The following is an 11,271-nucleotide window of genomic DNA, read 5'->3' on the forward strand; positions in this document are numbered from 1 at the left end:
AGAGAGAGAGAGAGCGAGAGAGAGTAGGAGTTGCTTGTTCTTGTGTCTAGTCCTGGCTCTCCCTTTTATGTGTACCCTCCTCTGCCCGTGTGTATGTGTATTTGTCCCTCATCGCTGAGTGGAAATCTCAGGCCTGGTCGCACCTAACATTTTAGGGCCAGTTACAGCTCTAATAGACTTGATATAGCCTGCAGTGTAAAACATGGAGAATAAGAACAAAAATTTCATCAACTGCTGTTTATTTTTTTGCTAATTTCCTGCTTGAATCCCATTGCCTGGACATGGTTTTCCGGGTGAAATACTGGAGGATTGGCGGAGCTAATGCCTGCATCCAGCCAGCGGGGGCACTAGACCTGAGCTTCTTATGCTTTGTGGGGACAGTGGGGTGAATGTGTTTTGTTTCTTATCAGCTGATGTTGCTTCTCATTTATCTCATTCCAGTTTCACTCATGGACAAGGGCTTCTACAACAACATCATTTAATTTTTATTTAGCCCACAATCACACTTTCACCCTCTACATTTACATTTACCTTATCCAGAGTGCCTTACAACCAGTAGTTACGTGTACTGTCCCCCTGGAGACACTCAGGATGAACCTGGTCAGGTTCTGCTGCTGGACTTTCACAGATCAAACACAAGCCACAAGTCAGCAGAAATGGATTAACGTTTAATTCAGTCACCATCTAGTCTTTTCTTTTATCTGGCAGTTCATTCAGAGCAAGAAATTATTCATCTTGCTACCAATTAGAAGATTAGGAGCTGAGTTTATTCACAGGGTGAAGAGCAGGAATCCACTGAAGGTGGTGAGGTTGCCTCTGTTGTTGATGACGGCTCGGTTGCTTGGGAGGCGCATGTTGATCAGATCTCCAGCCTCCAGCTCCAGGATGATGCCGCTGGTCACGTAGGTGTATCCCTGCACGTGGCCGGGCAGCCCCATCACCATTTCACCGTTCTTAAGCAGCCAGAGGTCCATCAAATCGGAGATAAGGTCGCAGCCCGTGAACCGGAAGTAGTAAACACCCTTCACCGGAGCAGTGAAGAAGCCTGGTGGCAGAAACCATGTGGAGATCTCCATTTAGCAAGAACTCATAATCCCACAACCTGCAGCATCTCAAAGTGAAGTTAAAAAGTGGTACAGGGGACGGTAGTTTGCTCAGTGGCACCTCGGTGATATCTCGGCGGTTCGGGATTCAGATTACGGGTCCACTTTCTTACTTGCTAGGCCACCACTGCCCTCTATAGTCCAATCAGGTGTCACGTTTTATTAAAGGTACACAATACACACACAAATAAATAATCATGACGCATACAAAACATACACAGGAAGCAGATTAAAACAACGTCCAAATAAGGAAATAACATCAAATCTGGGAATAAAACAAGGAAAAAAACAAGGATATGGCGCCACCTGGTGCAATAAGTCCAATATATTAAATCAAGCGCGTAACAATTGCGGGTTTTTCTTCAGCCAAATCAAATGAATAAAATATTCTATGCTATATACATGCTTAATATAATATAATATAATATAATATAATATAATATAATATAATATAATATAATATAATATAGAAATATTTCCATCCGTACCTGTGATGGTGTTGTAATTGTTGCCAATGTTGGTGATGACTCTGTCAAAAACCAGATTCAATATGGTGCTTCCCGTTGTTACCCTGTCAGCCGATAGAGTGACGGTGAAGGCCACCTTCGGCATTTCTGTTCATCACAGGTGATCAGTGTTTATTTGTATGTTATAATCTGATCTGAAGTGACATGTTATAATAGCTCATGACTTTAGGGCTTCAGTACCGAGAATTATTTTACTTGCCATTCTTATCATTACCACTGAATTGATAAATATCACTAAATATCACATTTAAATAAATGAGGAAAATGAAGACTTCAGAACTTGACTACCTGCGTTCTGTTCAATCAGATGCTTCATGTACATCTCGCTGTCTGTCATTCTGGCTTTCAGAGCCGCCAGCTCTGGTCAGGAGAAGAGGAGTAAGATGTAACTTTGGTGTTTGTGCAGAACAGAAAGAAGTGGAGCTGGAGGACTCACCAGCTTTCTCTGTCCTCATCTCCTCCAGAAGCTGATCCCTGTCCAGCTCCTTCAAACATCCAGCATCAACGGGGGCATCCAGCCGGGCCACTTCCTGTCTGGCGACCTGGACGCCATCCTGGACATTCTGAACATGAGCCCCAAAGACGGAGAACAGGGGCAGCAACAGACAAATGGCAACAGCCCTCATCTTCAGGAGAAAGTCACACCTCATGGACCTTCTCAACACCTTTTATGTGTGTGAGAACTGCTGGTTATATAAGAGCATCACCAGCTATGCCGGGAAACTGAGAGAAGAAGGTCAGGGTCAGCACTGAAGGATAAGGTCTTCGTTCTGATGCTTGTTTGCTCTGCTGTGGGAGAGTCCGAACCTGCTGATATTAACCTCCATTCTGTTGGCAGCTTCTCAGGTCTCCATCACCAACAGCCCTAGACACACTAGAGCTGTAAATCTTGGCCCGGTTCTACCATTTTAGTCAGGTTTGCACGGTAAATGATTGGTCAGTAAACGTGAACTTCTAGCCTATAGTACCTATTTTCTCCAAATGACGCGCTGCTTGTACTTTTTTTTCAGTCAGTTCAGATTTTTGCATGTTGTGAATTAGTTTTATTAAACATTAGGTTTCTTTTTATAAAATGTTCATTTGATTTGCAACTCCCTGCCACCAACGACAGGGTCAGTGGGGACATCCAGCTGGGCCACTTCCTGTCCGGTGACCGGGACGCCATCCTGGACGGTACTTACCTGGCAGGGGAGAGACCGCGATCAAGAAGGCGGTTCAGCGGGGTGACGCTCCGCCGTGGCCCCCCGGCTGTGCTGTGGGAATCTCGACTGCATAATTTCTGGTAGGGGGGGGACTCTCTACCCTAGACAACCAACTCTCCTTCTCAACTCACATCAGCAATCTTTCCCGCTCATGTAGATTCCTTCTCTACAATATCGGACGAATCCGCCCTTATCTGTCAACCCAGGCCACCCAACTACTGGTTCAGTCCTTAATAATCTCACAACTGGACTACTGCAACTCCCTTCTAGCTGGTCTACCACTATGTACCATCCGACCTCTTCAACTCATACAAAATGCAGCAGCACGACTGATCTTCAACCGTCCCAAGTTCTCCACACCGCCCCTCTGCTACGTTCCCTCCACTGGCTCCCAGTAGCTGCACGCATCAGGTTCTAAATACTGATGCTGGCCTACAAAGCCAAACATGGAGTAGCACCATCCTACCTCACAGCCCTTATTACACCTCGCACTGCACCTCGTCTACTCCGAGCCTCCAGTACTGCTCGCCTGGTCCCTCCATCTCTGAAGGTACGAGGAAGACGCTCATCTAGACTCTTCTCCGTCTTGGCCCCTCGGTGGTGGAATGAACTTCCAGCTCAGTCACTGAGCACCTTCACACGGCAGCTCAAGACCTTCCTCTTTAGAGAAGATTTAGATGAACTTGTAACCTTCTTCTCGTCTGACTTCTGTATAGAAACTAGAACAGAGTGAATAAAAAGATTGTATTCATAGTTGGGGGTCCTAGTGAACCGGAATTGATCTCTTCATCCATGGTGACATGGAAGCACGTTGTAAGTGGCTCTGGATACGCCCGTCTGGTAAATGCCGTAAATGTAAATGTAAATGACTCTCCCCTGATTTTAGTCGGGCCAGTGGTGGCCTAGCGGTTAATCCACCACACGCTGCTCCCCGGGCGCCTGTCATGGTGCCCACTGCTCACCAAGGGTCACTTTCACTTTCAGGTGATGCGTTTTAATTATCGTGAGAGATGTGAAAATGGATGCTGACAATGTTCTTGTGAATTGATTGTCATTGTGAAGCACACGGTGACACAGAACAAAGACCTACAACTGCTGTTTATTTTTTAAAACAGTGGTGCAATGACACAAGATGTCCAACAGGGGGTGTAATTCACACACTCGTTATACATGAAGAGGGTGGTAGTAGGCTATGAGCCTACGAGCCAGAAGACCCAGGTTCAAACCCCACTTACTACCATTGTGTCCCTGAGCAAGACACTTAACCCTGAGTGTCTCCAGGGGGGGACTGTCCCTGTCACTACTGACTGTGAGTCAGTAGTGACAAATTTAAAGAGAACACAGAACCACAAAAGCGGTTTCTTGTAGAACCTTTGCTTCTCTGTGTGCTCTGTGAAATCTACATCCTCCTGGCACATATTAACCCAAGATTCTCTCACACACTGTTGTTAACTGTAACTCTCTGCTGAGATCAGAATGATGGAATAATTCTTCAGAATCCATGAATTATGTTCCCATCCCCTGTTCAGTGAGAAGCTGCCAGATGCAGCTGGAGCCCTTAGATAAAACAGTGTGTGTGTGTGTGTGTGTGTAATCTGAAAATAATCCAGTCAGGGATGAATGGAACCATGAATCAGTGAATCAATGATTGAATCAACTGCGAGTCGAGTTCGTCGTGCTGGTCATTACTGGTCACATTGCGCTGTATTGTAATGAATCGGATCATTTCTCTTTATTTATTGGATGTAGTTGGGGAGTAACGCGCTGGTAGTTACATGTAGTTGTAATGACTTGCGGAGTAACGCGCCGCTGGACGCGCGTAATCTCTGACGCGCCGCTGGACGCGCGTAATCTCTGACGCGCTCCGCACCTTCTATAAATATTTCCGCGGCACCAGCGGGGCTCACAGGTCCCCGCTCCCCGCGTGGAGTGGCAGTGTCCCGCATGGCGACCGGCGTGGAGAGGATCTTCGACGAGCTGGGACACTTCGGGAGGTAAAGTTGCCCGTTGACCCCGTGACGGGCGCGGGGTTCAGAGTTCGACCCGAGTTCATGAACCCGTTGCTGGGCATGTAAGGGAATGGATCTGTATTTGTAAGGGTCTCTCTGGCTCTGTGGGCTTCAGGTTCCAGGCGTGCTTGTACTTTGGCGTGGTCTTCCAGGCCATCTCCTGTGGCATCCACTACCTCTCCTCCGTCTTTCTGGTGGAGACCCCCAAGTTCCTCTGCTCCCCTCCTGGCAACATCACCAGCGTCCTTTACCTGAACCAGTCCACGGCGTCGCTGCTGGACGTCTGGCCGGCGTACTCGCCGGGCGCCGGGCCCGTGGTGGTCGCCACGGACCGCGGGGAGCTGTGGGAGCTGAGCCAGTGCCAGCGCGCCCGGCGCCTCGGAGCCGGCCTGACGGCGGAGGGGTGCTCAGGGGGGTTCAAGTACGACGTGGCGGACAAGCAGGCCACCATCGTGACCGACTGGGACCTGGTGTGTGACCGCGAGTGGCTGGCGAAGCTCACGCAGCCCACCTTCATGCTGGGGGTCCTGATTGGAGCCGTCTTGTTCGGAGACATCGCCGACAGGTCTGTCAAATTCTGAAACCTCAACCTGCTTGACCTTTCCATAGATGGGCATGAAACGTCCTCTTATGTGGAGGTTCCCCTGGTGAGAGAGCATGAGGACACCTCAAGCTGGGCAGCCAGAACCCAGAACAGATCCAGCTAAAAAGAGAACTGTACTGGCTGCAGGAGCCCCAGGGACGGAACCCACTGGTCTAGAACACGTTTATCATAAAGACAAAACGGAACAGACACACAAACAGAGGGACAGATGGAGATCTTGTCCATTTCACTTATATTAGAACCTGACAAACAGAACATCTCTCTCTATCTCTCTCTCTCGATTGTCAGGGTGGGCAGGAAACCGGTGCTCATGGGAACCAGCGCCTGTCAGCTGGTGTTCGGGGTGGGCGTGGCCTTCACAGGAAACTACTACTTGTTTGCAGTGATGCGTTTCCTCCTCGCCCTGGTGAGTTGTCCACACCTGACACACGGTCAGCTCCACCTTTGACCCCTGAAATACAGCGGCCATGTCTGTAGTGAGGACGGGGGGACAGAGAGACAGTGTGAGCGTGTGTGAAGCTCCAGAAGCTGCTCTCAGGACATGACGTTGACATGATGTCTGCAGGTGTCCAGCGGATATCTGGTGGTGGTCTTTGTCTACGTGACGGAGTTCACGGGCCTCAAGGTTCGCACCTGGACCTCAATGCACGTTCATGCGGCGTTTGCGGTGGGCATCATGGTGGTGGCACTGGTGGGCTATCTGGTGCGCGTCTGGTGGCTCTACCAGCTGGTGCTGTCCCTCTGCACCGCGCCCTTCCTGATCTACTGCTGGAAGTTTCCAGAGACGCCCTTCTACCTGATGGCCAAGGGGCGGCATCAGGAGACGCAGGAGCTGCTGGACCACATCGCCAGATTCAACGGCCTCGTGCCCACTCTGAAGGTGAGTAGGAGATGAAGATCAGAACCATCACCATCATGTTCTGGGCCATCTGTGGCCTTCATTCTCCCACCCACTTCATCTCTTCTTCCAAGGTGTCAGACCTGTTGGAGTTGGAGGAAGATGGAGGTTCTCTGCTGGGCGTGAAGGACCCACAGAAGCCCCCCGCTGTGGAGCCCGAGCACAAGCTCAGCATCCTGGACCTGTTTGGCACCTGGAGGATGGCCAGGCGCAGCGCCACCTGCTGGGCCATCTGGTTCATCGGCAGCCTGGGCTACTACGTCTTCAGCCTGGGCTCCGTCAGCCTGGGTGGAAACCAGTACGTCAACCTGTTCCTTGCTGGTAAGAGGAGTGTGTCCCAGCATTGCTTACATTTCAACACTCTGAAAACTGATCAACTCGATTCGAATGATTAACGTAATTCTGCAGTCGGCTGGTGTGGATTTTATAGATTTATATTCCTGAATCCCGCTCCTGATCCCATCCTGAGTCCTTACAAGGCTGCATTATAGTTGAACACAGGCGTGCTGTGATTGGCTGTTGACAGGTGCAGTGGAGTTGCCTTCATACCTGATTGGCTGTTTTGCAATGGACCGTGTGGGCAGGAGGAGGACATGCGCACCGGCGCTGCTGCTGAGCGGCGTGACCTGCATGCTCATCATCGCTGTCCCCGCGGTACGTGTTCTCACTCTACCACGCAATTACACCCAAAGACACCCAAACCAGGGGTCCAAACACATCCAAATCACACCCCCTACAGCCTGGTGTCTCAACAGAAAGCTTGAACGTCCCCAGCACACCACCTACAGTCTGGTGTCTCAACAGAAAGCTTGAACGTCCTCAGAACGCCACCTACAGCCTCGTGTCTCAACAGAAAGCTTGAACGTCCTCAGAACGCCACCTACAGTCTGGTGTCTCAACAGAAAGCTTGAACGTCCCCAGCACACCACCTACAGATGGGCGTTAGTAGCCTAGTGGTTAACACACTCGCCTATGAACCAGAAGACCCGGGTTCAAACCCCGCTTACTACCATTGTGTCCCTGAGCAAGACACTTAACCCTGAGTGTCTCCAGGGGGGGACAGTCCCTGTCACTACTGATTGTAAGTCGCTCTGGATAAGGGCGTCTGGTAAATGCCATAAATATAAATGTAAATGTGCAGTCTGGTGTCTCAACAGTGTCTGGTGCACAGATGCATTGAAACTGTTGAAGGTTCCAGAAACCGGTTCTAAAACAGGTCGCTCACAATCTAAATTCAAACAAACCAGAACACACGTGCACAGAATTATGCTGCTTTATCTCGAGCACAATTCAAAGGTCAAAGGTGAAAAGTATGTCTATGAGTGATAAGATGCCCCTGCAGTCTCCATGGATGGTGCCCAGGGGAACAGTGTGCATCTGGTCTGATGTCTGCAGATGAAGACGTAGGTCCTGGATGTAACATCGGAAGGAACGTCTAATGATTAACCGGCCCTGTTTTTTGGCATAACCAGTTAATGTTAAACTGTTAACCCGGTTGTACTTTAGCACTTGAGCTGAACAATAACAGACAAAATGGCCACCAGGTCCATCCACACACACCGTGTCTGGTCGTTTCTACCAACATTTTATTCCAGCATTCTTATTAGACCTAAAATGACCAGGCCTAGGTTTCCGACCGCAGCGTCCAGCGGTTTCTAATCAGTTCTGCTGGACGTTTTTAGGACATTGAGGTCCTGGCTGTGGTGCTGAGCATGATGGGAAAATTTGCTGTGGCCATCGCTTTTGGTCTCATCTACCTCTACACCTGTGAGCTTTACCCCACCATCGTCAGGTACATGTTACACCACCTGGTCTGTCTGTGTGTGACTTCGTACTTCCTCTTCATTAGACGCAGTGTGTGTGTGTGTGTGTGTGTGTGTGTGCAGGTCCCTGGCTGTCGGCAGTGGTAGTATGATGTGTCGGGTTGGAAGCGTAGTTGCGCCGTTTTGTGTGTATCTTGCTGACATCTGGACCTACTTGCCCCAGGTAAGATCCGCCCACTAGTACGAGTTGAGAGATCCAACATTCAACATTTTATTTGTCGCATGCATAGTTCTAGCCGTACAACACACACGAAATGGGCATGAAATAAAACGAAAAGTAAATAAAAAGACGTAATAAAATTAGTGACCGCCATCACCAGCTCATAGTGGGCGTCCTGGCCTTCATCACCGGTGTCCTCACCATGTTCCTGCCGGAGACCCTGGGCCAGCCCCTCACCACCACCCTGGAGGAAGCGGAGGCGCTGGGAACGAAGCCCCCGAGGAACGCTGTGGAGGGCCTGGAGCTCTCTCAGTCTCACCACAAGGCCTGATACCTGCAGCAAGCCTGTCTGTTTACAGGTTCCTAGTGACCAAGTTCATGTGTTCTGTTGAAGACCATGACGTGTGTGATGACATGCCATGTATAGAAGATAAACAGGTGTGTGATAATCTCGGTATTACTTTTCAATAATAGATTGCACAGTATAGATTGTTTTTCATTTCTGCATTTAATCCTGATCTGAGACTAACCCCCCCCTGTTACAGATTCTTGTCTTAGATTAAACCCCTGTTACAGGTCCTGATCTGAGACTAAAACCTGGTTACAAGTCTTGATCTCAGATTAAACCCCCGTTACAGGTCCTGATCTGAGACTAAAACCTGGTTACAAGTCTTGATCTCAGATTAAACCCCCGTTACAGGTCCTGATCTGAGACTAAAACCTGGTTACAAGTCTTGATCTCAGATTAAACCCCTGTTATAGGTCCTGGTCTGAGACTAATCTCCTGTTACAGGCCCTGATTTGAGACTAAACCCCTGTTAGAGGTCCAGATTTGAGATTAAACCCCTGTTACAGGTCTTGATCTGCGACTAAACCCCCCATTACTGGCCTGTGTGTTTTGAAGTAAATACATTACCATTATATGGGCTAAAATTAGCTTTTGATGTTGAAATGCATGAGAAACTCTTAATTTTGTACTGATGTCACTGTGTTCCTCCAGACTGAGAACAGGAGAATAAAATGTTCCTCATACAGCCCTGTTTTGGTGCATCATGGTACTGGCTGCAGCAGGACTTCATGCCTGATCTTTAAATCTGAACTAGGACCTCATCAGCAGTTGAACAGGAGCTTCCTTCAGGTCCTTCAGCTGAGTGAAATTGGGCTGTAAACACTGCAGCTTTTTTACTTCTGTTTACACCCAAACGGACGTGGGAGGGAGTGTGTGTGTGTGTGTGTGTGTGTGTACTATGTCCAGTTCAGCCTACATTCCTCCTCCCTCTGCAAGAGCGAATCAAAAGTGGTGACTCTGGAGTTTTGAATTGAAGTCTGTTGAAGAAATGGAAAATTATATTTTATGCGCACGCAGACACACGCACACACACACACGCACACACACACACGCACACACACACACACACACACACAGATTCCACGGGTCGTGACTCACAGACTCGCTCCTACATCTGGACTGGGCCGACAGGAGATGTGTTCCTGATATTTCAGTGTACATTATTTGGATGTGTGTGTGTGTGTGTGTGTGTGTAGGATCGGTTACTGTCAGCTGTTCAGTTGAACCCAGAAATACTCTGTTGGCCCCTCCCCCCCGACCGCAGCTAATTGGCTGAGAGCCACGGTGAAATCAGGCCATTCCTAAAATGGAGAGGATCCGAGGGCCTGCACCGACCCTGCTGGGGACAGAAACCCTTCCAGGTCAAAGGTCACTGCCAGGGTCGCTAGAGTTCCACTACAGGGAGAAACCCCGACATCACTGGGGAACGTGTGTGTATTATTTTTATCGGCCGCGTAAACTGGCCTCCTTTTTAAAGCCCTGAACGCGGACGCGTTTCCTGATGACTTCCAGTCGGGGTTCACTTCAGGTTCCGCCACCGTACACGACGGAACCACACCGCCCCCTGCTGATGAACGCGGGCGCTACAGCCCCATGGCTGGAGAAAAGGGCAGCGGGTTCATCTTATGGACATGGACCCTCAGCTTATTTCAGGCACGTCACAGCTTCCTGAATCGGTTGCAAAAAAAAACAAAAATCTGATTTGGCTCCGGTACGTTTTTTTTTTAAAAATAAAATGTGTCTGTGGAGGAGGAAGAGACACAAACCCATCTGCTGCTTTTATCTCCTACCGTGGCATTTTCCCCAGCGAAAGAGTTTTTTTATTCTTTGCCAGTAAGAAAAAAGGCGCGATAAGAATAAAAAGCCATCCTATCAGCACGAGCTTCCGTCACCAAGGTCACCTTCTCCTGGCTGTCCTGGACGTCTTGGACACTATTTAACCTCGCATCCCTGACTGGTCTTCAACAGCCCGCTCCGAATTATATTTAGTATTTTCACAAAATAAAATATTAGAATTGCCGCTGCAGCCAATGTAAAATCAATCAATGTAGGCTGTATATTCTTCATATTGCCAATAATATCTGGCAGTTCACTGTTGTTTTTATATAAATAACTGTACTCGCTGACAAAAAATGATAAAAAAGGCAGAACTGGCAGGAGGAACACTGTGTGACCACTGCATTTCACCACGACCCTTGGTGACAGTGGGCAGCCAGCACAGCCGCTCCTAAATACACTGGGCTCACTGAACGAAAGGACATCTTCAGTTCTTCAATTCGTCAAGAAGCATCTCAGAAAATGGCAAAAATCAAATCCAAAAGTCCTCAACATTTTCCATGAAGGAGATACAGATGAAGGTCATTTGTTCTATTTAAACTGGAGCAAAGAACCAGGAAGTACCGCAGGAAGCTTGTCGTCTCCACCACTGAACTTCTTTATCGGTATCGGTTTCCAAGGTCCTCGTCTTGTCAGAACATTGCTGAAAAGAACCGAGAGAACGTTTTCCTTTCAGAATAAAGAATAAACCAGCTTCCCGTTTGGGGTTCTGTCAGAGAACATGCTTTTTAAACCCGGTTCAGGAACTGTGGGTCGCTCT

At 48.7% G+C, this 11,271-nt stretch overlaps 2 protein-coding genes and 1 pseudogene across 2 annotated transcripts; 2 read left to right on the forward strand and 1 right to left on the reverse strand.

Annotated features, from left to right (window-relative positions):
* Window positions 1-770: 770 nt before the first annotated feature.
* On the reverse strand, window positions 771-2,743 carry LOC114781511 (complement C1q-like protein 2). Its single transcript, XM_028967942.1, has 4 exons — window positions 2,067-2,743; window positions 1,919-1,990; window positions 1,592-1,717; window positions 771-1,045 (listed from the first exon to the last, which is right to left on the reverse strand). Exons 1-4 carry the CDS (start codon window positions 2,278-2,280, stop codon window positions 771-773), a joined length of 687 nt encoding a protein of 228 aa, XP_028823775.1. The 5' UTR covers window positions 2,281-2,743.
* A 60-nt stretch (window positions 2,744-2,803) lies between these two features.
* LOC114781559 (uncharacterized) lies at window positions 2,804-2,937 on the forward strand (annotated as a pseudogene).
* Window positions 2,938-4,732: 1,795 nt separating this feature from the next.
* On the forward strand, window positions 4,733-9,353 carry LOC114781543 (solute carrier family 22 member 16-like). The gene is made up of 9 exons (XM_028967982.1): window positions 4,733-4,826; window positions 4,957-5,406; window positions 5,734-5,851; window positions 6,011-6,325; window positions 6,418-6,664; window positions 6,870-6,997; window positions 8,026-8,135; window positions 8,230-8,329; window positions 8,487-9,353. Exons 1-9 carry the CDS (start codon window positions 4,777-4,779, stop codon window positions 8,655-8,657), a joined length of 1,689 nt encoding a protein of 562 aa, XP_028823815.1. The 5' UTR covers window positions 4,733-4,776; the 3' UTR covers window positions 8,658-9,353.
* The last annotated feature ends 1,918 nt before the right edge of the window (window positions 9,354-11,271 follow it).

This window comes from Denticeps clupeoides, unplaced genomic scaffold (genome assembly GCF_900700375.1).
Source record: "Denticeps clupeoides unplaced genomic scaffold, fDenClu1.1, whole genome shotgun sequence".
Classification (NCBI taxonomy): domain Eukaryota; kingdom Metazoa; phylum Chordata; class Actinopteri; order Clupeiformes; family Denticipitidae; genus Denticeps; species Denticeps clupeoides.

What these genes read in the sequence shown, in the direction of transcription:
- LOC114781511 (XM_028967942.1), bottom strand. Translation starts at nt 2,280, where the DNA reads ATGAGGTGTGACTTTCTCCTGAAGATGAGGGCTGTTGCCATTTGTCTG. An exon ending in GATGAGGACAGAGAAAGCTG is followed by an intron (nt 1,991 to 2,066) that starts GTGAGTCCTCCA and finishes TCTCCTGACCAG; the next exon opens with AGCTGGCGGCTCTGAAAGCC. An exon ending in CAATTACAACACCATCACAG is followed by an intron (nt 1,046 to 1,591) that starts GTACGGATGGAA and finishes TTCTGCCACCAG; the next exon opens with GCTTCTTCACTGCTCCGGTG.
- LOC114781543 (XM_028967982.1), top strand. Translation starts at nt 4,777, where the DNA reads ATGGCGACCGGCGTGGAGAGGATCTTCGACGAGCTGGGACACTTCGGG. An exon ending in TTCGGAGACATCGCCGACAG is followed by an intron (nt 5,407 to 5,733) that starts GTCTGTCAAATT and finishes CTCGATTGTCAG; the next exon opens with GGTGGGCAGGAAACCGGTGC. An exon ending in CGTCAACCTGTTCCTTGCTG is followed by an intron (nt 6,665 to 6,869) that starts GTAAGAGGAGTG and finishes GGCTGTTGACAG; the next exon opens with GTGCAGTGGAGTTGCCTTCA.